The following is a 25,540-nucleotide window of genomic DNA, read 5'->3' on the forward strand; positions in this document are numbered from 1 at the left end:
TACTTTATACCTTCCAGCCCCAGCTGTTGTCAGCTTCAGCTGCCTTAGAGAATGAAATCCACCTTGCCTCTCAATGTTTTTGGCTCATGGGATTCAATTCAAGTCTGGTCAGGTCTCCTTGGCTGGGGTTTTTGTCCTATGAACAGATACTCAGTTGTGTCTCCTGTGTCTGCATTCACTCGTGACTCTGTACTTGGCTTGCTCAGAGCATAGTTAGGTCAGCTCCCAAAATGCATTTAGCAGAAGACTTCAAAACACCAATTGCTTCATTTGTATGCAAATAGAAAGTGGGGGATAATTATATATTATCCGCCTTTGTGTAAGTTCACTTAATACTTGAAGCAGCCTTTGTCTCCAAGGAGTATGCCCTTACTGAGAAAGGGTAGGTGAATGGTACATTTATTCCTGGAGAGGGCGGATTGTTTACATCATGTCTGGACTTTTGTCTAGTTAGGCAGACAGTTCTGCTACACCAGCAACTCCATAAAAAAGAAGTCTGCATAGATAAGTATACGTGAGCACTGTTCTGTGTCTTACTGTACACTTTTGAATTTTAGCCAACAGGGAAGCATTTGTAGTTGAACTGTAGAGCAAGAGAATCCAGGCATGCTGAGAGAGACTGGGGACGGATCTTTTGGTTTCTTGGTGCATATAAAAGTTACGTTTACACCGTACTGTAGTCTCTCCAGTGCGCCGTAGCATTGTGTCTAAAAAGATACATAATTCTCAATTTAAAAATATTACCAAAAAATGCTAGCCTTCATCTGAGCTTTCAGTGGGTTATGACCACAGATCACCGTAACAAATATAATAATGGTGGAAAAGTTTGCGATGTCACGAGAACTACCAAAATGCGACACGGAGACACACTTGATCTTAGCCAAAAGGCCGAGAAGCGATGACACGGAGACGTAAAGGAAGCAAATGCTATTGGAAAAATGGCGCTGGCAGACCTGCGCAATGCAAGGCCGCCACAAACCTTCAGTTGTTTAAAAAAAAAGAAAAAAGCCCACCGTGTCTCCAAAGCACATCGAAATGAGGTGTGTCTGGGCACCTGGGCGGCTCAGTCGGTTAAGCATCTGACTCTTGATCTCGGCTCGGGTCGTGATCTCACAGTCTGTGAGTCTGAGCTGCACCTGAGGCCCTGCGCTAGTGTTGCAGAGACCGCTTGGGATTCTCGCTCTGTCTCTCTCTCCGACCCTCCCTGCTCGCTCTTGCGCTCTCAAAAAATAAAATTTTTTTGAAGATTGGCATATCGCCACGAGGAAGTATTTATATTCAGCAGAAATTCAAGAAGAAATACTTTTTTTTTTTTTTTAACGTTTATTTTATTTTTGGGACAGAGAGAGACAGAGCATGAACGGGGGAGGGGCAGAGAGAGAGGGAGACAGAATCAGAAGCAGGCTCCAGGCTCCGAGCCATCAGCCCAGAGCCCGACGCGGGGCTCGAACTCACGGACCGTGAGATCGTGACCTGAGCCGAAGTCGGATGCTTAACCGACTGAGCCACCCAGGCGCCCCAAGAAGAAATACTTTTTAAAAAAATACCAAACGCACTGAGTGTCTAAAGCAGACTGAAAGAGAGGCTGTGGTCAAGATGGCAAGGCATAGAAATGCAGCATCACGCGAACTGAATCACGGAGAGACTGAATTATACTCTACAGCCAGATGTATTATACTCGTATAGTTTGAGGACCTCCTGTAGAAAATAGAGGATGCCTTTCTGTCAACCAGTGATCTAAAACAAAAAGGCAGTATGTCCACTTTCTCGGTGGGTCTTACTTCTAAATGAATGCATGTGAATTTCAAGCCACATAATGTTTCTTCGCTTCCGTTACTTCGTGGTGACCAGAGTCTGCAGAGGCTAGAATACTTAACTGCTCTGAGACGTCCATTTGAAGGACAGGAGAGTATAAGGAGACAGAGCTGAGCCTGCTCTCCTAGGCTCTCTTTTTCATCTGTTGCTGTGGTGTGGGGTGAGGGCATAAATCTTAGCCATACTTTCTTTCCTGTCACTAGCCAGGACACAGAAGCCCTTCAGATGACCAGTTCTCTGGGGGAGCAATTACTACTCGCTGGCTTCCTGGGCAGCTTGATAATGTTCTGCTCCTGTTTTCAGCCAGGCTGCGGCCGGGGCAGTGATTTGATAATAACAGACCCTGATTAAATTAAGGAGCCATTTGCTTGTGGATGATGATGTTGATAAAAGGGTTGATGTCCACACTCTCATCTATTTTTAAAGGTCAAAAAACAGTCTCTAATCACAAACTACAGCAAAAAGCAAAATAATCCGAAACAGTATAAAGTTTGTGCTTTCCCTTCGTTGTCCATCTGGGAAAGGGTCTGTTATTTGCTGACATCCTTACTGGCTGTTTTTGCATCACATTTGGAGTTGAAATTAGAAGTAGGCTCGTTGGGAAGGTGACTGTATCTCATCTCTAAAGTGCTAAACTCTGTAACTTACAATCAAGCACTCAGGGGCTCTTGGTTCTCTAAGCTCCTGTTTCTCACATACATGCATGCTCGCACTTACGTGTTTTTTCAGACAACAGCTTTTGCTTTAGGTGGAAAGTTGTAAGTGAAAGTTGTATATCGGTTCTTCTACTCTGAGACACAGAGTAGGACGGGGTTCCTCTCGATGTTGGTTAGAAAAGGATTTGCACTATATCCCACCCGCGGTGTTTAGAAAAGCAAGACAAGAAGGGACATGAAAAATCCCCTCGTGTACCACTTGCTCAGCCCGTCTGATTCGGGAGCTTTGCAGGCATCGTTAGAGCCCTGTGGGCTGTGGCCGTGAAATGGGCGGAGGGCAGGCAGGGTTGCCAGTGCCCCGCCTGGCCTGAGACGGGCCGTGCGCAGCTCCCTGATTGCTCAGGGACCACGGGGAGACTCTGATTGGTCTCTAGACCACACCTAGTTGGTGAGCGCAGCTGCTGCCTGAATATCCCACAGCTCTGCCGAGGCCACTGGAGTACGCACACGCCTACCTTTAGACACCAGACCGGGAGAGGAACCGTGGAGCTGCTGCAGCGGAGGAGTTGTGGAAACTTTGCTGAGTGAGTAAAATGGGGAGAGAAGGAAGCTAGTGGCTGGGCCTGAGGGGAGGTTGCTGGGCAGGACAGCAATGGAGGTAAAGAGATTGTTGCCATTGATTCCATCGGCGGTGGAAGATAACAGGACTGGAGCAGATGCACAAGGGGACAATGGGAAGGAGATAAGCCCGGAATCAAATTGATGCCCGCTTCTTGGCACTTCTGCAACACTGGCTGGCCAGAAGGGCAAGCGTGCCAGGCTATAACGCAAAAGACTCTCAGACGGCATGTTATCAAGCCTTGGGGTCCAGGGAATTGCCGAGGGGCTTCAATGAGGACCTGCTGCCTTCTCCCACCCAAATGGGTCCCTCTCCTTTTCCCCTCCCAGGCAGCACGGGCAGCTGGGGCCGCAGCTTGAGTGATGGGAAAAGAAAGCTTTACTTCATTAGGCCATTAGCAGCACTCACAGCATTAAAAATGCAGGAGGTGGATGGGAAGAGAGAGCCAGGGATGAAGACTAATGCAGCAGCGGAGACTGGGAACAGACAGGCTTCTCTCTCCTCACAACCCAGATCCAGATTAGGAGTCATAGAACAAGGAGAACTTTTGGTTTAAAAGACTTCTATTAGTGTAAATGCAAAGAGGGCGTCCAGATGGTTGTTAGGGAGAAAGCACTTGGGGCTTTCTCAGCCTTAGGGCGGCATGTTTACTCTTTTGAGGGCCAGGAGCTAGCCTAGCCCCCCTGTATCCACATTGTCTATAACACCGCCCGGCTCAGCAGCGCTTGCGGAGTGGCCGATGGAGGGTGGGCTTACGGGGGGGGGGGGGGGGGGGGGGACCGTCTTTGCGCGCCCAGGGACTCCAGAGTGCCCCCGCCCCGCAGGTCCTCGGGCCTCCCGCTCCCTGCGATGCCGGCCTCGTCCACCATCCACGTGCTGCAGCTGCTGCGGGAGCTGCTGGCCTTCGTGCTCCTCAGCTACACGGTGCTCATCGGAGCGCTGCTGCTGGCCGGCTGGACCACCTACTTCCTGGTGCTGAAGTGACAGCGCCCGCAGCCCCGCCCCCCGCCCCGCCCCGCCCGCCTCGTGCCAGCCCCCAGCGGCCGGAGCCACCGCGCGCTGCTCCGCCTCCTGCCGGACACATTCCACCCCCCGACGGAAGAACTCTGCGCCTCGCGCTCGGGCCCGGGCTGCCTCTCGAGGCAGGGCCTCGCCCGGGTAGGTATCCAACTTCCTCTCACGACGGCCGACTCCGCTCCGCCCGCTCAGCCCCCCCTCAGGCCCGGGGCCCGCCCAGTCCCACGCGGAAGCTGCGGCGGTTGGGCGCTCGTCGCGGTCGTTACTGCCGTTACCCTAAGCCCCGCCCCTTCCCTCCAGACTGTCCAATCCCAACTGTTCTCTCGGGCGGGGGTGCGGTCATGGGGCCAGGCCCACTCAAGAAGAGGCCGCGCCCCGTCCTCCGCTCACGAAGTGGCGTCACTTCCGGCGTGTGCGTCTGGCGTCCGGCCGCCGCAGGATGGCGGCTCTGAGGAGCTGGGTGTCGCGGAGCGTAGCCTCCCTCTTCAGGTACTTCTGTGGTCGGGTGCAAGGGCGGTGCCGCAGGGTGGGAGGCACCGCAGGGGGCGCCATGGCCGGGATGGCAGCGGCCGCCTGGGTGGCACGCTTTTGGCTTCTCGGCCGGGCGGGTCCCGGCGTCCCGCCCCTCTCAGAATCGAGGACCTCCTGACTGTTGCCCCGGGCTGGAGGCCAAGCCCGGGGTCTGTTTCTCGCTGACGGCTTTCCCGTTATTCCGCTGGCCGAGTGCCAAGCCCCACAAGCTCGGGCTGGCTTCCTGGAGTGCCTCGGCCTGCCGGCGAGTTCCCGTTAGCCCATCGGAACCACTGGAGGGAGATAAGGGGAGAGGCCCTGGCGGGGGGCCGATCGTCCAAGGAAGTGTTCCCTGAGGGCAGGAGGGGAGTTGGTCAGTCCCCGCGCGGGCACTGCTGGGTGCGTCCTCTGCACACCGGGGAGCCCTTCGCGGCACCTGCGGACTCCAGCAGGTGTTGCCTAGCGGGGACTCTCGGGGACACCTGGAAACCTCAACCCGAGTTCCGGAGCTGAATGCTGCCTGCAGAAGCGTTTATTTTGGCCTGAGGTTTTTAAAAAGCTTTGAGACCGCCTTTGAAACTTCCATACCCGCCACCGGTTAAAGTCCGAAACCACCGGGCTCGCCTCCCCGCGCGGCAGCGGTTCACGGGAGTTGGGTAGCGGTTGCCCTTTCGATCGAGTCCTGGGCTGTCCAGTCCGACGCGCTTCCTCACGAGCCCTGTCATCTGGCGGGCCGACCCAGCGCCTCATTTAGGCTCCTGCTCGGCCCGGTGTGAGTTTTCAGCCCCTGCAAACAATTGAAGAGACTTACAGATTGGTAGTTACGCCTTATTAAATTTGACTTCTAGGTACAGACGGTGTGTTCCTGTCGTGGCTAACTTTAAGAAGCGCTGCTTCTCAGAATTGATAAGACCCTGGCACAAAACTGTGGCGGTTGGATTTGGCGTGACCCTGTGCGCAGTTCCCATTGCACAGGTAAAAATACTGTAGTGTCACTGTTTCTTAGTGTACTGTGCCCTCTTGAAGTCTCGGGGGCGGGGCGCACCGAGCCCTCAGACAAGGTCTTAGTTTGACCCAGTGCTCCTACCCCCATGCGACAGTTTCCTTTCTACCATACCAGCGTTATTTCTTCATAACTGAACAAATACATTAATACTCCCGTTTCAATGGTCCCATTTGGTAGGAACAGTATGTCAAATTGTACAAAGAGGGGAGAGGAATAAGACGAGGGTATTACAGTATCAACAGAGTAGTCTTTCATTCAACAAAAATTTATTGAGCAGCTTTAATGTGCCATTGCTAGAAATGTAAGAACAAAACAAAGTTCCTGCTTTCATAAAATTTACATTCTAGGGAAAAGGGGAGAAAATAAATATAAATGCCAGGTGATCGGTGCTGTGCAGGAAACAAATAGAATAAGAGAACAGGGAGTGCTTGGAGGGAGTTGTTTTGTTTTTAGGTAGGAAAGGGTAGCCCAGGAGGGCTATTCTCATAAGGTGATGTCTAAATAGGGATCAGAATGAGAAAATGAGCCATGGTAATGTCTTGGAGAAGAGTTTGCCAGGCAGAAGGAACTCTTGAGTAGAGAGGGGTAGAAGCAGGTGTATGTCTGATATGTTTGATGAACAGCAAACAGGTTAATGTGGCTGGAGTGGAATGAGAAAGAGAGCGTAATAGATGGGGCCAGAAAATTAGCTGAGGATCAAACTCAGCTTTTTGTCCTTTTTGGCATTGTAAGGCTTTAAATTGTATTCCGAAAAGGAAGGCACAGAGGATTTGAACACAAGGCCGTTACGATCTCATGTAAGTTTTTAAAGGCTGCTGTGTGGAACTAGGAAGACCAATGGGAGACTGTTGTTCTAGTCCAGGATTGGAGCAGGCTGGCAACAGTTTAGGTGGGGAGAAGTTGGACCAAATGCGGTCAGCATGAGTTGCCGATGGATTGAATGTGGAGTATATGCCAAGGTTTTTTATTTTTATTTTTTTATTTAAAAAAAAATTTTTTTTAATGTTTTTTATTTATTTTTGAGACAGAGAGAGACAGAGCATGAACGGGGGAGGGGCAGAGAGAGAGGGAGACAGAATCAGAAGTAGGCTCCAGGCTCTGAGCCATCAGCGCAGAGCCCGACGTGGGGCTCGAACTCACGGACCGCGAGATCGTGACCTGAGCCGAAGTCGGACGCTTAACCGACTGAGCCACCCAGGCGCCCCGCCAAGGTTTTTTAAAAAGCCTAAGCAGGGGCACCTGGGTGGCTCAGTCGGTTAAGCATGACTTCGGCTCAGGTCATGATCTCACAGTTCCTGAGTTCGAGCCCCCCATCGGGCTCTCTGCAGTTTGTGCAGAGACATCTTTGGATCATCTGCCCTCCCCCTGACCCCTCCTGTGTTCGCGTTCTCTTTCTCCCTCTCAAAAATAAACAGTAAAAAATGAAAAAGCCTAAGCCACTGAAAGAATGGAGTTGCCATTTATTGGAGTGGAGGGGAGTGGGTTTTGGGAGGATGAAATCGAGAGTTTTGGAAGTGACAGTCTGAGATGTCTGGTAGACACCTAGGTGCTATCAGGCAGACAGGTGATATGGAGGTGGCGCCTTATTAAAACCATCACTGGTTGTGCGCTTTTTGGGAAAGAGCAAACCCCATTTTGGCAAACTATTTCTGATACTGACGTGTGTTTATCACAACAAGAAGATTGGTTTCACTTCCCACAAGTCCTTTCAGCATCTTCTGAGGCTTACTCCTGAGACTGCACCTTTTTGTTCCTCGCGCCAAACCTCATCTCTGCTTGCGAAGCATTAATCCTAAAACCCTGACTTGAACACTGGCCGTTTTCTGCCATAATTAAGACAGCCTTCCTTCCTTCCTTCAAAAGGGTATTTTGGGTCTGTCCTTTCTCAGTTCATACACCTCTCTTAAGCCCCAGTTACCTCAGTCCCAGGCCACATGGCAGGAGCCTCTGGTCCTTATCCGTAGGAATGGCAGTTCCTTTTCTGTTCTTCAGAACCTGCAGTGGCTCTCCATTGTGTGCCCCTGCACTCGAGTGTCCTCGCTGGTCTCCCCTTCCTTGTGCCGTCTGTTGTAACCGGGCTAGATCCCTAAACATCCCCCGCATGCAACAGGTGTATTCTTTTCTCATTATCTCTTCTTCCCTGGGCTGCCTGACAGTTCTCATCCTAGCTGTCTCAGGCCCAAGTACCACCTCACTTGAAAGCCTTTCAGAGTTTCTGGCCAACAGTGATCTCCCTCTTATCCCTTGTGTTGTACATTTTGATATTTGGTGATAATCTATCTGGCGCTCGCCTGAGTCAGCAGAGCATAGTGGAAAGGGTACAGACTTGGGTGCGGATGTGGTTTGAAGTCTAGCTATGTGGCTTTTGGGGAAAGTTTATAAAACTATTCTGAGTTTTCATTTCCCCATCTGTAAAAAAGTGATAATACGTGGACCGTTGTAAGGAACAAATGAAACGCATTGTAAAGTGAATCGTGAAGACGTAAGTTAGAATATACAAAAGTTAGCTTCCAGTGAACAGTATATATTCTTCCCAGTCTTTCTAGCCCCTGAACGGAAGGTACATAAGGAATACTTATTTGATTGAATGAAAGATAAATATGGTAAACGAAATTCTGGATTTGTTCATGTGTCAGAGATAATTCTTGATGGCTACTTTCAATGGGCAGCGGTTCTCTGGGCTTACACTCTAAATAGCAAAAACAAGACAACACAGGATTGAAGGAATTGGTTTCTTTGTTCTGATACGATCAGTGCTCTGTTGAGGAAGGAAAAGGCAGAGTCAGGGATGACCCGAAAGTAAAGCGTTCCTATGAAGCCTTTGGTAATTCAGCGTAAAACAAAGAGCATCTTTCCAAACGTTCACATTATGCCACTTGGCTTTTCAGGAAAGACATTCGTACAGTAACAGCTTTTTTCTCTTCGTAAACTTGAAAATCTTCTCCAGACATATTTTGGTTATTGAGATCAGGTACTAATGTAGGTCTTTTTTTCTTTTTCTTTTTTATTAACGTTTATTTATTTTTGAGAGAGAGCTCAAGCGGGGGAGGGGCAGAGAGAAAGAGGGACAGAGGATCCAAAGTAGGCTCTGCGCTGACGGCAGCGAGTCCAGTGTGGGGCTCGAACCCACAAACTGCGAGAGATCATGACCTGAGCCGAAGTCAGACGCTCAACCAAGCCACCCAGGTGCCTCTGTAAATCTTTCTTAAAAGAAAAGTGGCTTAACACAAACTTTGCGAAAGCAGGGGAGACCTGTGTTTAGTTAAGGTGGCTACATTACCTTAACTCTTGAGAAGTTATATTGGCTTTTTTTAAATAATAACTGAGGTCAGAGTGAAGAGTCCCCAAACCCCACCCAAGACTCTACTGTTCATTCTGCCCAGAATTGCTCTCCCTATCCACCCATTTAGACTCTGCTTAATTGTCATCAACTCTGTGAAGCCTTTTCTAAGCTCTTTTCATTCAACATAGAAGAGATTGTTTTCATGTGTGTGCCCCCACTGTAGCCTGTACGGACTTCTGCCACAACTCCCTGGTACTTGACTGCGTTAATTTCTCAAGTTCTCTGTTAGCCCCGGCTCCTCCCCTTCCCCATCTGAAATCTTTGAGGACAGAGAATATATCCTATATATCTTCATATCCCAGGTATCTAACACTGTGTTCATGAATGAATCACAACTTTCTGAAATTTGTTGGTTATAATTACTAGACCTATTTCATGTAAAGAAGTGCTTGGCTTTTTGGAGCAGAGCATAAAGAATAAAAGTGGACAGAAAGCATACTCTGGAGTTATTTCCATATATTGTCTTTATTAGCCCAAGTAGAGCCTAATGAGAAAACAAAGAAGCAGCTGCAGTGTGACCAGTGTTTTTCACTTGGCTATCTATCATGAAATTCTCGGTTGGAGCTTTAGGTTAGAAGTTGAGTGAAAATGTTTGTGTCTTTCAGAAATTGGAGCCTCATTCTCTTAGCAATGATGCATTAATGAGGAGAGCTGTGTCTTTGGTAACAGATAGCACCTCCACCTTTCTCTCTCAGACCACGTATGCTTTGATTGAAGCAATCACTGAATATACTAAGGTAAGTGTCCTCTTAAGTTTTGATTGTCTAAACCAGGGGTTAGCAAATTATTGCTCGTAGCCCAAGTCTAGCCTGATGCCTGTTTTCGTAGTTCTACTGAAACGTAGCCAGTCTCATTTGTTTTTATGTTGTCTATGACTGTTTTTGTGAACTGAATAGTTTTAACAGAGACTATAGGGCCCACAAAGCCTAAAATATTCACTCTCTGGTCCTTTACAAAAGTTGGCTGAGGCTTCGACCTAAGTCAGTGGTGTTTAGACTTTTTCCAGGAACTTTTTTTTTTTTTTTTTTTTTTTTAAAGTCTTTAAATACAGCATCGCAGTAGAAGACCAGAGAACAAAGCTGATTGGGTTCAGTTAGGGGCAAAGGGGTGCAGAGTCTAACACTTGCAGCACCAGGGGCTTCTCTGTGGGAATAGTTTCAAAACCACTAATCTGGGGCGCCTGGGTGGCGCAGTCGGTTAAGCGTCCGACTTCAGCCAGGTCACGATCTCGCGGTCCGTGAGTTCGAGCCCCGCGTCAGGCTCTGGGCTGATGGCTCGGAGCCTGGAGCCTGTTTCTGATTCTGTGTCTCCCTCTCTCTCTGCCCCTCCCCCGTTCATGCTCTGTCTCTCTCTGTCCCAAAAATAAATAAAAAACGTTGGAAAAAAAAAAAAAAAACCACCACTAATCTGAGCTAATAGGTATCATTTATAGGTTTATTATGCCTTTATTTGTTGGCAGCTTTCCCCCTCAGCCTTCTGGGCTTTTCTTCTACGTTGTATTCTCTGTGTGAATTGCTAACAATCTTTTAAAAACACAAAAGTGGACTAGTGGGTACACTCGTGTCCTAGAATAATGCCTTTACCTCATACAGTAGTGCGATTTCAGTGAGGTGGAAGGACTGAAGAGCTGGTTGGCTATAACAGGACTTTATTTCCTTGAGGTGTAATTCTCACTAATCCTAGTATGTCTCACCTATTTTACTCACACTTATTTATTCTATATTTGTAGGCCGTTTACACCTTGATTTCTTTGTACCGACAATATACAAGTTTACTTGGGAAAATGAATTCACAGGAGGAAGATGAAGTGTGGCAGGTGATCATAGGAGCCAGAGTTGAGGTAAGAAAAAGTTATTAGACATTTCTGTATTAGTGCCCCTACCTCATTCTGGTATCTAAATTAGTAAATTAAGGTGTCTAACCAGTAACCGTTCTCTGAATCTACTACTCTAAGTCCATTTTAATGTGCTTATGAGCCTCTCGTTGTTGTCTGAAGTGCTGTGTTTAATTTACAGATGACTTCAAAGCAACAAGAATACTTGAAGTTGGAAACCACTTGGATGACTGCCCTTGGTCTTTCAGAGATGGCGGCAGAGGCCGCATACCAGACTGGTAGGTCCCAGTTTTCACTACCAGTGTGCCAGTTGAGTTTTCATCTAGCTGTAAAAAGAGGGATTTAGATGAGATAGTCTAAGGCCTGTGGCTCTGACTGAAAAAATGTCTCCATCTCCATTCGCCAGGTAGTCTGTGTCTAGAAAATGGTGCAGCTGCTGCCAATTAGAAAATGATTGTGTCCAAATGGTTTTTAGGCTTTTTTTTTAAATGTTTGTTTATTTTGAGAGAGAGCACAGGGGAGGGACGGAGGGAGAAAGAATCCCAGGCAGGCTCCGCACTGTCAGTGCAGAGCCGGATGCGTGGCTCAAACCTTGAGATCATGACCTGAGCCCAAACCAAAAGTCAGGATGCTTAACTGACTGAGCCACCCAAGTACCCCAGATTTTTAAGCATTTGTGTTTTTTGTGTTTTTTGTTTTTTTTTTGTTTTTTTTTTTTTTAAGTTTATTTGAGAGCGAGAGAACAGGAGAGAGATAGAGGCAGGGAATCCCAAGTAGGCTCCATGCTGTCTGTGCGGACCAGATGCGGGGCTTGATCCCACAAACCGCGAGATCACGACCTGAGTGCGCATCGAGAGTTGGACGCTTAAGCAGCTGAGCCACCCAGGCACCCCAAGCGTTTTATTCTTTTCATAACACCGATATTTATGAATAACTAGTCACAGAGGGACACAGTTGGAGGAGACTTGAGATCATCAATCTGTGTGAACCTTACTGAAACCTGGAATCCTAGTCAGTGGCGGAGCCCAGACAAATAATAGCTACTGTTTATTGAGTATATGTTGTAAGTATTTTATAGGCACTTGAGGATGATCTTTCCCACTTTACAAATGAAGAAAATGGGGAGAGAGGGTTAAGAAACCCGTGGAGATGATGCGGTAGGGTAAGTAAGCAGCCAGACTGGGATTCAGCCCAATTCTAATGCCTCCACTTTTGTATCCCAGTCATTCACCAGGATGTTTTTTGACCCTCACTATCCATCCAGTGGGCTTGAGCTGAATGTTTTTGAATTTAAAATATTTTAAATAAAACTAGTTTAATCTTACCTGAATTCGTTTCAGACTAGAAGCCTAGGGTCAGCTCTTTTGTTTTCTGACTTCGGGATAACAAACTAGGGGCTCTGGTGCCATATCTTCAAAAAAAGCATATAATATATGTTTGGTTTTTTTAATGTTGATTTGAGAGAGTGCATGAGCAGAGGAAGGGCAGAAGGAGAGAATCCCCAGCAGGCCCCTCACTGTCAGCACAGAGCCCGATGCGGGGCTCAATCACGAGATCGAGACCTGTGCCAAAATCAAGAGTCACCTGCTTAACTGACTGAACCACCCAGGTGCCCCACAACATATGTATTTTTTAAAGTAAAACAAAAAAGAATTGTTAGTGAACTAAAATAAAAGCAGGATTGGAATGAAGAGTGAAACAGCAAATACACGAAAGCAGCACCAGAGCAGTGCCACAGCAGAGGTGGGAGATGTGCAGTGAGCAGGGAGATTTGCTGAGGTGTTACAGCATGAACATTCCCAGGCAACCTTCATCATCCAGGCAGGCTTAGATTGAGCTGGAGAAAAGGGAAAGTGTAAGCATTATCTGGAAAAAGACCTTTTCATAAAACTGATTAAAAAGGCTCACAATTTAAAATCATGGCAAAAAGCTCAATATGAAATATACAAAGAATCCTAAAAAAAACTATAAGAATCAGTCTTATCAGCAATCCTAGATGCAAGGTGACAAATCAATAACCTAGAATTTTATATCCAGCCAAGTATTATTTCAGATATAAAAAGACTCAAAAGTTTACCAACCACATATGCTTTCTGGAAAAACTGCTTTGTAAGTAAAGAAATTAGTTTAAAAAGGAGCAACTGAGATAAAAATAATGAAAAAAATTTAATAAAACTTGTCAAAATTTGAGGTTTTTTTTTTTAATGTTTGAGAGTGAGAGAACACAAGCAGAGGAGGGGCAAAGAGAGAGGGAGACACTAAATCCAAAGCAGGCTCCAGGCTCTGAGCTGTCAGTGCAGAGCCTGACACGGGGTTGAACTTATGAACTGTGAGAACGTAACCTGAGCTGAAGTTGGACGCTTAACCAACTGAGCCACGCAGGTGCCCCCTGAGTGCTAAATTTTTAAATCAGTTCAGGGAAGAAGTGAAAGCATGCTAAGAAGAGATAGACATTGGCTTACAACAAATGAAAACTTGATAAAGATTTAAAAGAAAGAAAATGCGAAGTAAATAAAGGAACAAGTACCAACATCAATAATTGCAATAGCTAAGAATATGTTCAAAAAAAATAATCACAGCAAAAATGATTTACAGAGATACCTAAAACAAAATGTATAGGAAGGTTGAAAGTTATAAAAAGCTAAACTGAGCCATTATTAAGAAAAAGAAAGCTATCCCAAAAAGCTCTAGCGGAGCGATGTCAGAATCCGAAAAAGGATTCAAAACTAAAAGCATTAAAACAATCCAGAAGATATCAATCATTAAGCAATTGCCTGATAAGGAATTCAAAGTGATTGTCATAAACGCACTCACTGGACTTGAGAAAAAGGGGATGAACTCAGAATTTCAACAAAGAGAAAATCTAAAAAGAACCAGAGATGAAGAATTCAGCAATGGAAATAAAAAATACATGAGGGAATCAACAGAAGATGAGAGGAGGGAGAGGAATAGATCAATGATCTGGAGGACAGGGTGATGGAAAACAAGCTGAACAGCAAAACGTAAAAATAGGTTAAGGGTACTCGGTGACTTTATCAAGCATAATGACATCCACATGATAGGGATCCTAGAAGGAGAAGAGAGAAGACGGCAGAAAACCTTCCTAATCTGGAAAAGGAAACAGACATTCAGGTCCAGGAAGCATAAATAGCCCCTAACAAGATGAACCAAAAGAGATCCACACCAAGATATACAATTAAAATGGCAGAAAGTACGGGGAGCCTGGGTGGCTCAGTCACTTTAGTGTATCTGACTTTGGCTCAGGTCACGATCTCGCAGTTCATGATTTCAAGCCCCGTGGCGGGCTCTGTGCTGACAGCTCAGAGCCTGGAGTCTGCTTCAGATTCTGTGTCTTCCTCTCTCTGCTCCTCCCCCATGCTTGCTTGCTCACTCTCAAAAATAAACAAACATCAAAAAAATAATAAATCAGCAAAATAGTTACATGCAAGAGATACCCCATAAGGCTACTAGTTGATTTTTTCAGCACAAACTTTGCAGGCCAGAAGGAAGTGGCACGTGCTGAAAGTGCTAAAAGGAGAAAATCTATGACCAAGAATACCCAGCAAGGTTATCATTCAAAATATAAGGAGAGAGAGTTTCCCAAACAAAAGTTAAAGGAGTGCATCACCACTAAACCAGCCTATGGGAAATGTTAAAGGAAATTCTTTAAATGGGGGGGGGGGGGGGGGGAGGCCATAACTAGAAGAAAATTATGAAAGGAAAAAATGTCACACGTAAAAGCCAATATATAGTAAAAGTATTAGATTATTCACTTACAAAGCCAGTATAGAGGTTAAACCACATAAGTAGTAAAAATTGATACAAAAATGAGTCAAGGGATACACAAAAAGATGTGAAATGATATCATATACGTAAAATGTGGAGAGAGAGTAAAAATTTAGTGCTTACAAACTTAAGAAACCAACTTAATATAGACTCTGATGCATATAACATGTTATATATGAACCAAATGGTGACCACAAATCAAAAACCTATAATAGATACACACAAAAACAACCACTAAAGAAAGCCATCAGGGGCACCTGGGTGGCTCAGTTGAGCGTCCAACTTCAGCTCAGGTGATGATCTTGCAGTTCGTGGGTTCAAGGCTTACCTCAGGCTCATTGCTGTCAGCGCCGAGCCCGCTTTGGATCCTCTGTTCTCCACTTCTTTCTGCCCCTCAGCCTCTTCCACTCTGTCTCTCAAAAATAAAAATTTTTAAAAAGCCATCACATTCACAAGGGAAAAGAGCAAGAGAAGAACTATAAAAACAACCAGAAAACAATTAACAAGATGGCAGTAAGTACACACCTGTCAATAATTACTTTAAATGGAAGGGGACTAAGTGCTCCAAAAGACACAGAAGACCCACTTATGCTGCCTACGAGAGCTTCGCTTCTGACCTAAACACACGTACAGACTGAAAGTGAAGGCATGGAAAAACATATGCCATGCAAATGAAGGGGGGTGGGGGGGAAGCCAGGGTAGCAATACTTCTATCAGAAATAGACCTTGTTAATTTTTTTTAAGTGTGTTTATTTTTGAGAGAGAAAGCATGAGTTGGGGAGAGGCAGAGAGAATCCCAAGCAAGCTCCACATGGTCAGCACAGAACCTGATGTGGGGGTCAAACTCATGACCTGAGCCGAAGTCAGACACTTAACTGACCAAGCCAGCCAGGCACCCCCAGACAAATAGACTTTAAAACAAAGCCTGTAGCAAGAGACAAAGAAGGATATTACATAAAGGAATCAATCCAACAAGACATAACAGTTAACGAATATGCACGCAACATAGCACCTAAATACATACATCAAATATTAACAGACAAAAAAGGGAGAAATTGACAGTAATAGAATAATGGTAAGGGATTTTAACACCCCACTTACATCAGAGGATAGATGATTCAGGGGCGCCTAGGTGACTCAGTTAAGCATCTCTTGATTTTGGCTCAGATCATGATCTCACAGTTGATGAGATTGAGCCCCATGTCCAGCCCTATTCTGACAGCACGGGGCCTCCTTGAGATTCTCGCTCTCCCCCCCCAACCCCCAAATAAATAAAAAAAAAAAAAAAAAGAAGGATAGATGATCCAGACAGAAAACAGTGGCTTTGAACGACACATTAGACCACACGGACCTAACAGCTAAACACACAAAACATTCCATCACAAAACAGAGTATACAGTCTTTTCAAGTGCACATGGAACATTCTTCAGGACAGATCACATGTTAGGCCACAAAACTAGTCTCAGTAAGTTTAAGAAGATTGAGATCTTATCAAATATCTTTTCTGACCCCAATGAATTGAGACTAGAAATCAATTTCAAGAAGAAAATCTGGAAAAATACACAAATACATGGAGGCTAAACAACATGCTACTGAACAAGTGGGTCAACCAAGAAATCATAGAGGAAATAAAATACATGGAGAGAAAAGAAAACACACTGGTCCAAAATCTTTGGGACTCAGCCAAAGCAGTTCTAAGTGTACAGTAATATAGGCCTCACTTAAGAAATAAAAAAAAAAACTCAAAAAAACCTAACCTTACACCTAAAGGAGCTAGAAAAAGAAGAACAAATAAAACTTAAAGCCTAGTAGAAGGGAACAAAATAATAAAGATTGGAGCAGAAATAGGAAATTTAAAAAAAAGGAAAGGTCAATGAACCCAAGAGCTGGTTCTTTCAAAAGACAGACAAAAATTGATAAACCTTAGACTCCTAAAAAAAAAAAAAAAAGAAAAAAGGACTCGGGCACCTGGGTGGCTCAAGTCTTGGGTTGATGGGTTTGAGATCTCACAGTTTATGGGTTTGAGCCCTGCGCCAGGCCCTGTGCTGACAGCTCAGAGCCTGGAACATGCTTCAGAGTCTGTGTCTCCCTCTCTCTGCCCCCCCCCTGCTCGTGCTCTGTCTCCCTTTCTCAAAAATAAACAAACATTAAAAAAATCAGAAATGGAGAATACCACAGAAATACAAAGGATTATAAAAGATTATGAAAAATCATATACCAACAAATTGGACAATCTAGAAGAAATAATAAATTCCTAGAAACCTACATCTTCCAAAAGTGAACGAATAAAAGATAGAAAATTTGGGGCGCCTGGGTGGCTCAGTTGGTTAAGCGGCCGACTTCGGCTCAGGTCATGATCTCGCGGTCCGTGAGTTCGAGCCCCGCGTCGGGCTCCGTGCTGACAGTTCAGAGCCTGGAGCCTGCTTCGGGTTCTGGGTCTCCCTCTCTCTGACCCTCCCCTGTTCATGCTCTGTCTCTCCCTGTCTCAAAAATAAACGTTAAAAATAAATAAATAAATGAATGATTAAAAGATAGAAAACTTGAACAGAACAATTACTAGTAATGAAATGGAATCAGTAATAAAAACTCCTGGGGCACCAGGGTGGCTCAGTGGGTTAAGCATCGGACTCTGGATTTTGACTCAGGGCATGATCCCGCAGTTCATGAGATTGAGCCCCACAATAGTGGAGAGCCTGCTTGGGATTCTCCCTCTCCCTCAAAATTAATATTAAAAAAAAAAACAAAACACAAAAAAACTCCCAACAAAAGTCGAGGGCCAGATGGCTTCACCAAATTGAATCATACTAAACTTTTAAGGAAGAGAGAATACCTGTTCTTCTCAAACTATTCCAAAAAATAGACGAAAATTTCCAAATTCAGCCCTCCCTGATACCAAAACGAAAGACTCTGCAAAAAGAAAACCAGAAGCCAGCAGTACTTCTGAGGAACATAGATGCAAAAATCCTCAATAACAACATTACAAAAATCATTCATCAAGGCCAAGTGAGCTTTATTCCAGGGACGAGAGGGTTGTTTGATATTTGCAAATCGGTGTGATACTTCACATTAACAAGAAGAAGGATAAAAACCATATGATCAACTCAATAGATGCAAAGAAAAGCATTTGATGAAATATGACATCCATTGATGATAAAAACTCTCAGCAGAGTGGGCTTAGTGGGAGTATCCCCAAATACATTAAAGGCCATACCTGAAAAGTCCACAGCTAACTTCATCCTCAGTTGTTTAAAAAAAAGATTTAAGAAAATTTACAATTGCACCCAAAAGAATAAAATACCTAGGAATAAATTCATCCAAGGAGGCAAAAGATGCATACTCTGAAAACTATAAGGCATTGATGGAACAACAAACTGAAGACACAAATATTGGAAGGAAATGAACCAAAATGCTAATATAGTTTGGATGTTGGAGTAATGGGTGATTTTTAAATTATTTTATAATCAGTAAATATTCAACACTAACAAAAATATATCATGAAAATGTAATAAAGCAAAATTGAGATTTACAAGGAAAAGTTACGTTTTATACACATCTCAGAGACTCCCAGATCAAGACTAAAAAAAGTAAAGCTGTGAAGGGTTGGAACAATGATTTTTAAAAGCTTCATCAAGTATACGTAGTAAATATAAAACTTGGCCCCCCTTCCAAATACATTCTTCTCAAACAAATAGAGCACATACAAAAATGGATTTTACGCCAGGTGACAAAGCCTCAGCCAATTCCCTCTTACCCCCTTCTCTGACCAAAAATCAAAATAGAAATGGAAAAATATTTGAAACGGTGATGACAAGTGCAGTATGCAGCAGAGAGAGTTGCAGATAAAGTAGCTGCTAAAGAGACCTGGGGCACCTTTAAAGAGGTATGTCGTAAATTCAAAGAACAGCCATGAATGACAGGGAATATTCAGTGTACCGAGTACTGAAAATGAAGAAACTGAACTTGTAACCCATTTAGAAATAGGGGACTGTACCCAGTGTAGAACAAATGAAATAAAAGGTGTAAGAAGATAAAAATAATCAGAAAGGCAAAATCAGGGTGCCTAGGTGGCTCAGCTGGTTAAGCACCCAACTCTTAACTCAGGTCATGATCTCACCGTTTATGGGTTCAAGCCCCTCAGACTCCTGGCAGACAGTGTCAGGAACTTGCTTGGGATTTCTGTCTGTCTCTCCCTCTCTTTCTGCCTTCCCCTGCTCATGTGCTCTCGCTTTCAAAATAAAAAGAAAAAGGGCAAAATCTGGTTCTTGAAAAAAAATTTTTTTGGCAAGCAGCACTTTTTAGAAGGCAAAAGTAACATTAGAAAGGGCTGTTACAGATACGGAGGGTTTTTAATTGTATCAATATTATAGTCTTTATGGAAACCCCACATTGGCCAAAGAAGTAAAGAATCAAAATAGAGCCAATAACCATAAAGGTTGAAACAGTATTCAAAGACTCTGTGTCCCAAAAGTGGACACTAAACCCAGCTGTTTTGTGGGATAGCTTTATCAAATCTTTCAGGAACATATCCTACGTTACAGAAAGTGTATCAGTACACAGAAAATGATGGCAAGCCTCCCAACCGTTGTATAAAGCTGGCCTAGGCCTGATCCCAAACTGTACTAGGCCAGTACCGAAACAAAAAAAAGAACTATGGTCAGTATCACTTAAGAATATACATAAAAGTAAGATCTAGCCATTTACTGCAAAATACAAAATACTTCAACACTGGAAAAAAAAAACAAAAAACTATCAATATAATTTCCTACTTGAGATTATCTACAGTAGATTAAAGGAGAAAAGCCAGCGGTGTAATATCAATATAGGCCCCAAAAGCCTTCAGTAAAATGTAATACCCATTTATGATTTCAATCCCAGTACAGTTATGAATACAGTTTTATTAACATGATAATCAAGGTTAAGTACTCCTACTTAATGAACTATGAGAGGCATTCCCATCAAGGTCAAAATAAGATGTTTGCTATTCTCCACTAACTTTTAACATTGTGCTGAAGGTTCTTATTAATACAGTAAGGTAGAAAAGAACCACCCAGATCGTCTATAGATGAATTGATAAGTGTGCATATCTGTATGATGAAATATACTAGTAGCAGGTAAACAGAATGATAGAGCCTGAAAACATGTTTAAAGAAAAAGCAAACTTGCAAAATATGTTCAATAAATACCTTTTGTGCCATTATATAAAGTAGCAAAATATTTCTCTGTGCATCCCATATGTACAAAAGATGCGAAAGATGTTCATTAAACTTCCGGCAGAGGTTATCTCTGAAGATTAGGTAGGCCGACGAAAGAGATCTTTGACACTTTAATGAGCTATTAATTTGTCAAAAAGAAATGTGTTACTTGTGTAAATTCATAAGATGTCTAGACTAAGAGCTGTGTAGCTGTAGAGATGGTTGTAGTAATTATGAATAACGAGGGCGGATGACTGGAGAAGTATGCAGACCTGAACGTGGAGACAGTTCTCTGTGGTGCAGAGAGGGAGGGCAGGGCGAGTCTCCAAGAGGAGCTCAGACGACAGGGAGCCCCAGGCTTTCCTTTTTGCCACCGCGCCTTCTACCCTTCCGCCATTCAGCCTAACCGTGCCATCTCTTGGCAGGAGCAGATCAGGCCTCTATAACTGCCAGGAATCACATTCAGCTGGTGAAGTCCCAGGTGCAGGAGGTGCGCCAGCTTTCCCAGAAAGCAGAAACCAAGTTGGCAGAAGCACAGACAGAGGAACTCCGTCAGAAAACTCAGGAGGAAGGGGACGAGAGGGCGGAACCGGAGCAGGAAGCCTACCTGCGGGAGGATTGAGTGCCTGAGCTGCCCAGCCTTCGTCCGTCGAGTCGCCGGCTCCGCCCCGGGGCCACGATCCACTTGGCTCTCTCCGCACAGAGAGGAGTCAGCAGGTCCTGCCCTGGCCCATCGGGCCAGAGGCCATAGCTGTGAGTGCCTGACCCATTTCCCCACGGACCTGGTTCTTAGCCCTGAGGCACTGTGCGCCCTGTTTAACATTTGACCCCCACCCCCACCCCCAGCTTTCCACCCAATCTTTTTACCTCCCACCCAGAGCATCTCAGCAGCCTGGCCAGAGAGAGGGTCCTTCTTCCGTCCTGCCCAGAAGTTCAGTAGCAGTTTAACCTGTTTGCAGTCGTATTCGCATTTTCAAATCTGATTTAGTCTTTGCTCCCTCCATAGGGACGTGAGTTTTTGGGGGAATGGGGAGCCTGTTAAGATTTTTTTTTTTTTTTTAAGTGTTTCTAATCCTTTCTGTGATCTGGCCCCTTTGCCTGTAAGGACACCTGAGGCCCAGGAGCCAAAAGTCCATTTTTCTTAAGGAGCTGAATGCAGAGTGTTTACCTGGTGCTCAACAGGACATATTCCAACACACGCCTCTTGTTTCCTTCTTCCTGTATTGTATCTGAAGGAGAATAGTTTGTTTTTTGCACTTCAAAAAATGTCTGTATTCTGGGGCCCTGTGCAGCCTCCTTTGCCTCCCAGCCTGGCAGAGCCCCTAGGGGGTCCGGGAACCACCGCACCCCCACCCTGCCACGAGAATTCTGGCAGCTTCTACTATGCCGAACTTTGCTCCCATTCAACACATGCCGGTACAGGTCAGCCAGGGGTCAGTGTTTTTAATCAGTTATCAAGGTCTGGGTGGGGGTTACAAAAATGAAGAAATGAAGTCAGCATTTCCCATAGACCCTCAGGTCAAGATTCAAGGTTCTCACGTGTCCTCATGATAGGAAAAATCAACACTGGGTCCACTCACTCAACCCACCCCTCAGAGTTGGGGCAAAGGGGCTGCTGCACACCTGAGCCCCTCATCCGTCACCAGCGCCCACATGGTCCACATCTCCAGGGGGCTGAGGCGGTGCACGAGCAGGAGCCCCCTGTACAGGCAGGGGTCTAGGGGGTCCAGGGGCCGCCGTATTCCAAATGTCTTGAAGCCAGCGTGGTGCACGGGACTCACCCCCAGCTTCCTCAAGCACATGCCCACGAAGACGTCGTCGATGGGGAAGAGTTCAGCCTCCTCCACGGCTGCTTGGAGGCGCTGCACGGTGGCTCGGGACATGACGTAGCCCCCACCCCCGGCGTAGGGTGGGTAGTGGCGGGCCCTGTACATGGAGGGGGGGATGAAATATTTGACCTTGGTGTTCCTGTTGGGCAGGGCCTGGCGGATGACATCTCCCACCAGGAGGTCCCGGGCCGGGTCCCGGCCCTCCAGGAACTCCAGCACGTTGGGGACGTGGACAAAAACATCGTCATCTCCCTTTAGCATGAAGTGGGCCTGGGGGCAGGCAACTGCCACCCAGCGCTGCAGGTGCAGCTCCTTGAGCGTCAGGTTGAAGAAGTCCTCGGCAAAGTCCCACTGCAGGATGTCGTCGAACTCCCGGCTCTCGTAGGCCAGCAGCTGGGCTGGGGGCGCAGGCCCCGCCACCCCCAGGAGGAACACCAGTTTCAGCTGCCGACCCCTCGCCCAGCCCCCCACCCGGCCCCACGTGCTGCGGATCGCCGCTCGCCGCTCCACGTGGCCGGGCTGCGACTTGATGGCCAGGAGCAGAAAGGTGTCATCCGAGCAGCCGGAAGGCTCCAGCAAGACGGAAAAGTTGCGGCAGTGGCGATAGGTCAAGAAGAGGCGGGTGGCGGCTGGGCAGAGACAGGGAGACGTTAGCCACTGTGCGGTTGGGGAGACACTGGCTGCGGCGGGGCCCCGGGGGAGCCCAGAAGGGCTGGCGGGCCGTGGGGCCCCCCACTGGCTTGGCCTCCTTCTTCAGGAAGAGCAGGCAGCTGAGCAGCAGCACAGCCAGGCTGTACAGGACCAGCCAACCCAGCCTGCGAAACATGGCAGGTCCTGCAAAGAGAGAGCCGTGTGAGCCGCCAGCCACGTCCCCGGCCGGCCACCCACCCAGCAGCCGAGTCCCTGCCGGCCTCCCTTCCATTAGCTCTTCTCGGTGTCTCCTGTGCCTCCTTCCAGAGTCCCTCTCCCAGGGGACAGGTAGGCACACCTGCTGTGCCAGCCTTTGCCTTCTGCTGTCATCAGAGGGCTCTCGGGTCAACTTTTTCCCCAAAAGGACTTGCGTTTTTTTTGTTTTTTTTTTTTGTTTTTTTGAGAGCAAGACAGAGCAGGGGAGGGGCAGAGGGAGAGAGAATCTTAAGCAGACATCATGCTCAGCTCAGAGCCCGACATGGGGCTCCACCCTGGGATCATGACCTGAGCCGAAATCAGGAGCTGGACACTGAGCCCACCGAGCCACGCGGGCACCCCCGACTTGCAGCCACCTTAAAACTGAGGCACCATGGAGTGGCCTGGCTGGCTGAGTCCCAAGAGCGTGCGACTCTTTTTTTTTTTTTTTTTTTAACGTTTATTCATTTTTTTGAGACAGAGACAGAGCATGAGTGGGGGAGGGGCAGAGAGAGAGGGAAACAGAATCCCAAGCAGCTCCAGGCTCTGAGCGGTCAGCACAGAGTCCTATGCGGGGCTCGAACCTACGGACCACGAGATCATAACCTGGCCGAAGTCGGACACTCAACCGACTGATCCGCCCAGACACCCCACAGCATGCGACTCGAGTTTGAGCCCCGAGTTAGGTGTCAAGATTACTTAAAAAATAATAAAATTTAAAAAACTGAGAAACCATGAGCACTTGCAGCATGTCCCAGGAAACTCAAGTATCTTATAAAAATGGCACGGAGCTAGTTTAGTTTCCAGTGAAATACATTCTAAGCATTTAGGGCCCTTGAATCTAAAGTCAAACCATTTCCCCTGAAATAGTGTGCACCGTGATCTGCTGGCGGCAGGCCCTGTGCAGGATGTCGCAGAGATGACCGAGGTGCTGCCCCAGGGCCTTTGCTCCTCCAGAGAAAGGGAGCCACAGGGACCCCAGAATACACCCTTCAGGTCTGTCTGAAGCTTCTTTCCCCAGTTTCTTGGAAGTTTCTTCTTTCCCCCAGGTTTTTGGGGGGAGTTACTTAAAATGGGGTTTTAAGAAAAAACCACTTGCACAGCAGAGCATGAAAGGAGAGCTGGAGCTCTGCCTCCCCCGTGGGGCCCCTCTCCCGTCCCTTTAAGCTCTGCTCTTCTCCCAGCGAGTATCCCAGCGATCCAAAGAGAAGGCCCAGAAACGGGAACTAGCAGAGTAACCTGACCAAGACCAAGTCAAGAGCAGCACAGCCAGGCCTGGGGCCCCTCGTCTTCACTTCCACTGCCACGCCATCCTGGTCCTACAGGCCTACACCTCTATCCAGTCTGCCGGCATCGGCCTCATCCCCGTCGTCCTGCCGCCGCAGCTGCCACAAACGCATCTCTTCTGGCCGCTAGGGATGCAGAGGCCGGCAAGGCAGGCAGGGCCACAGAGAAGAGACAGACCAAAAACTAAAACCAATACCCACTCGAGACGGTGCCGAGAAGAAATTAAACCAGCGTAACGGAACACAGTGGGGAAGATTATCTCAAACTGCAGTAGCTGAGAAAGCTCTCCTTGATAAAGGACGTTTGACTTCAAGGGTACTTATTTTGAGAGAACGCAGGCACACAGGCGGATGGGGAGGGGCGGAAAGGCGGAGAGAGACTCTCAAGCAGGCTCCCCGCTGCCAACGCAGACGGGACCTGACTCCCGGCTAGATCTCACCAGGGTGGGATCAGGACCTGAACTGAAACCAAAAGTCAGGCGCGTAACAGACCGAACCCCCCAGGCACCAAGACAAAGGACATTTGAACAAGAACTGAACGCAGCGAACCACAGAGATCTGGTGGGAGAGTGTGCCAGGCAGAGTGAAACAGAGCTCCGGGAGTAGGAGCAGTGAGACTTCTCTGAGGACGGGAGTGTCCTGTGGCTGGAGTATTGAAAGCAAGGAGGAAAGCGGAAGAAGGTGAAGCCAGAGCACGGGAAGGCATACATAAAAGGGCCATCGTGAGGCAAGGGGGGAAGCTTGGGTTTATTGTTATCCTCGGTAGAGATCCACTGGAGGATTTAGCAGAGGTGGTGACAGAATGTACCTCGTGTGAAGGATTCCTCCTGCTGCGGCTTAGATGATGGGTTTTGTAAAGAGACAGGAAACCGGCTAGGAAACTGTTGCGCCGCCAGGTGAGCTACGCGGCTTTCAGGCGGGGAAAATGACTCTCAGGTGTGGGCGATGAGCCCGGGGCCGCGCCGGCCCCGTCGGCTGAGAACTCAGGGCGCAGGGCCAGCGGTTTGGTTCCGGAGGCCGGTGCGCCGCGGCCCCGCTCGCCTCGGCCCCCAGCGCTCCCGCTGCGCGCGCACACACCCGGGCTCCCCCGCACGCCGGACCACGGGCAACTCCCGCCCCGCCCCGCAGCACGGTCCCCCTCTCGGGCCGCTCCTCTGCTCCCCACCCTACACGCTACTGTGAATCCTGATTCAGTACCTGCGAATGTAGGTCTCCTTCCAAACCGAGAGCCCCCAAGAGCCTGGTTCTTAACCCGGCGTGGGCTTCAGCGAGGGCACAACCCCCACCCCCGCAAGTGTCGTGCTGAGTCCTGAGGGTCTGCGGTTGTTTCTGGGGTGACAGCCGCCTGGGGTCCTTGGGGCTCGGCGACCCCAGTTCATTCTTTCCACGCCGCGGTCTCTAACGGGCTGTTGTGGGGGCCGTCGGCCGGCGGGGTCGCCAGAGCGAGGAGCGGGGGGGCCCCGCGGCGGACGCCCCTCCCGGGCCCGAGGACCCGCGGCGGCGCTGCCCGCTGAGGCTGGCCCGCTCCACAGCGCCCGGTTCCGGCCGTCCGGGCCCCGGCGGGCCAACAGCGGCCGAGGGTCTCCGGGGCAGCAGGAGGCCGCCTGGCCCCGACGGTCCACGGCGGAGACGACCCCGCCGCCAGACCCGGCGTCCTCGCGGACGCGCCGGGGTGCAGAGGCACGGGCAGCCCCGGCCGTCTCCGGCACGGCGAGACACCCCTGAGCCCGCAGCGCGGCCCCAGGCGCCCCCGGTCCCGCAC

General features: G+C 47.7%; 2 protein-coding genes across 2 annotated transcripts; one reads left to right on the plus strand and one right to left on the minus strand.

Moving 5' to 3' along the window:
* The first annotated feature begins 4,465 nt into the window (after positions 1-4,465).
* On the plus strand, positions 4,466-20,976 carry DIABLO (diablo IAP-binding mitochondrial protein). Its single transcript, XM_019467569.2, has 6 exons — positions 4,466-4,596; positions 5,466-5,592; positions 9,572-9,703; positions 10,696-10,806; positions 10,982-11,078; positions 20,204-20,976. Exons 1-6 carry the CDS (start codon positions 4,547-4,549, stop codon positions 20,398-20,400), a joined length of 714 nt encoding a protein of 237 aa, XP_019323114.1. The 5' UTR covers positions 4,466-4,546; the 3' UTR covers positions 20,401-20,976.
* A 227-nt stretch (positions 20,977-21,203) lies between these two features.
* On the minus strand, positions 21,204-25,158 carry B3GNT4 (UDP-GlcNAc:betaGal beta-1,3-N-acetylglucosaminyltransferase 4). The gene is given in 3 exon segments (XM_019467568.2): positions 21,204-22,228; positions 22,230-22,441; positions 24,587-25,158. Coding segments are annotated over 2 exon segments (1,062 nt in total). The 5' UTR covers positions 22,434-22,441; positions 24,587-25,158; the 3' UTR covers positions 21,204-21,370.
* Between the last annotated feature and the right edge of the window lie 382 nt (positions 25,159-25,540).

This window comes from Panthera pardus, unplaced genomic scaffold (assembly GCF_024362965.1).
Source record: "Panthera pardus isolate Hobbes unplaced genomic scaffold, ASM2436296v1 HiC_scaffold_15, whole genome shotgun sequence".
In the NCBI taxonomy this organism is placed as follows: Eukaryota; Metazoa; Chordata; class Mammalia; order Carnivora; family Felidae; genus Panthera; species Panthera pardus.

What these genes read in the sequence shown, in the direction of transcription:
- DIABLO (XM_019467569.2), top strand. Translation starts at nt 4,547, where the DNA reads ATGGCGGCTCTGAGGAGCTGGGTGTCGCGGAGCGTAGCCTCCCTCTTC. An exon ending in AGCGTAGCCTCCCTCTTCAG is followed by an intron (nt 4,597 to 5,465) that starts GTACTTCTGTGG and finishes TTTGACTTCTAG; the next exon opens with GTACAGACGGTGTGTTCCTG. An exon ending in GCGCAGTTCCCATTGCACAG is followed by an intron (nt 5,593 to 9,571) that starts GTAAAAATACTG and finishes TGTGTCTTTCAG; the next exon opens with AAATTGGAGCCTCATTCTCT.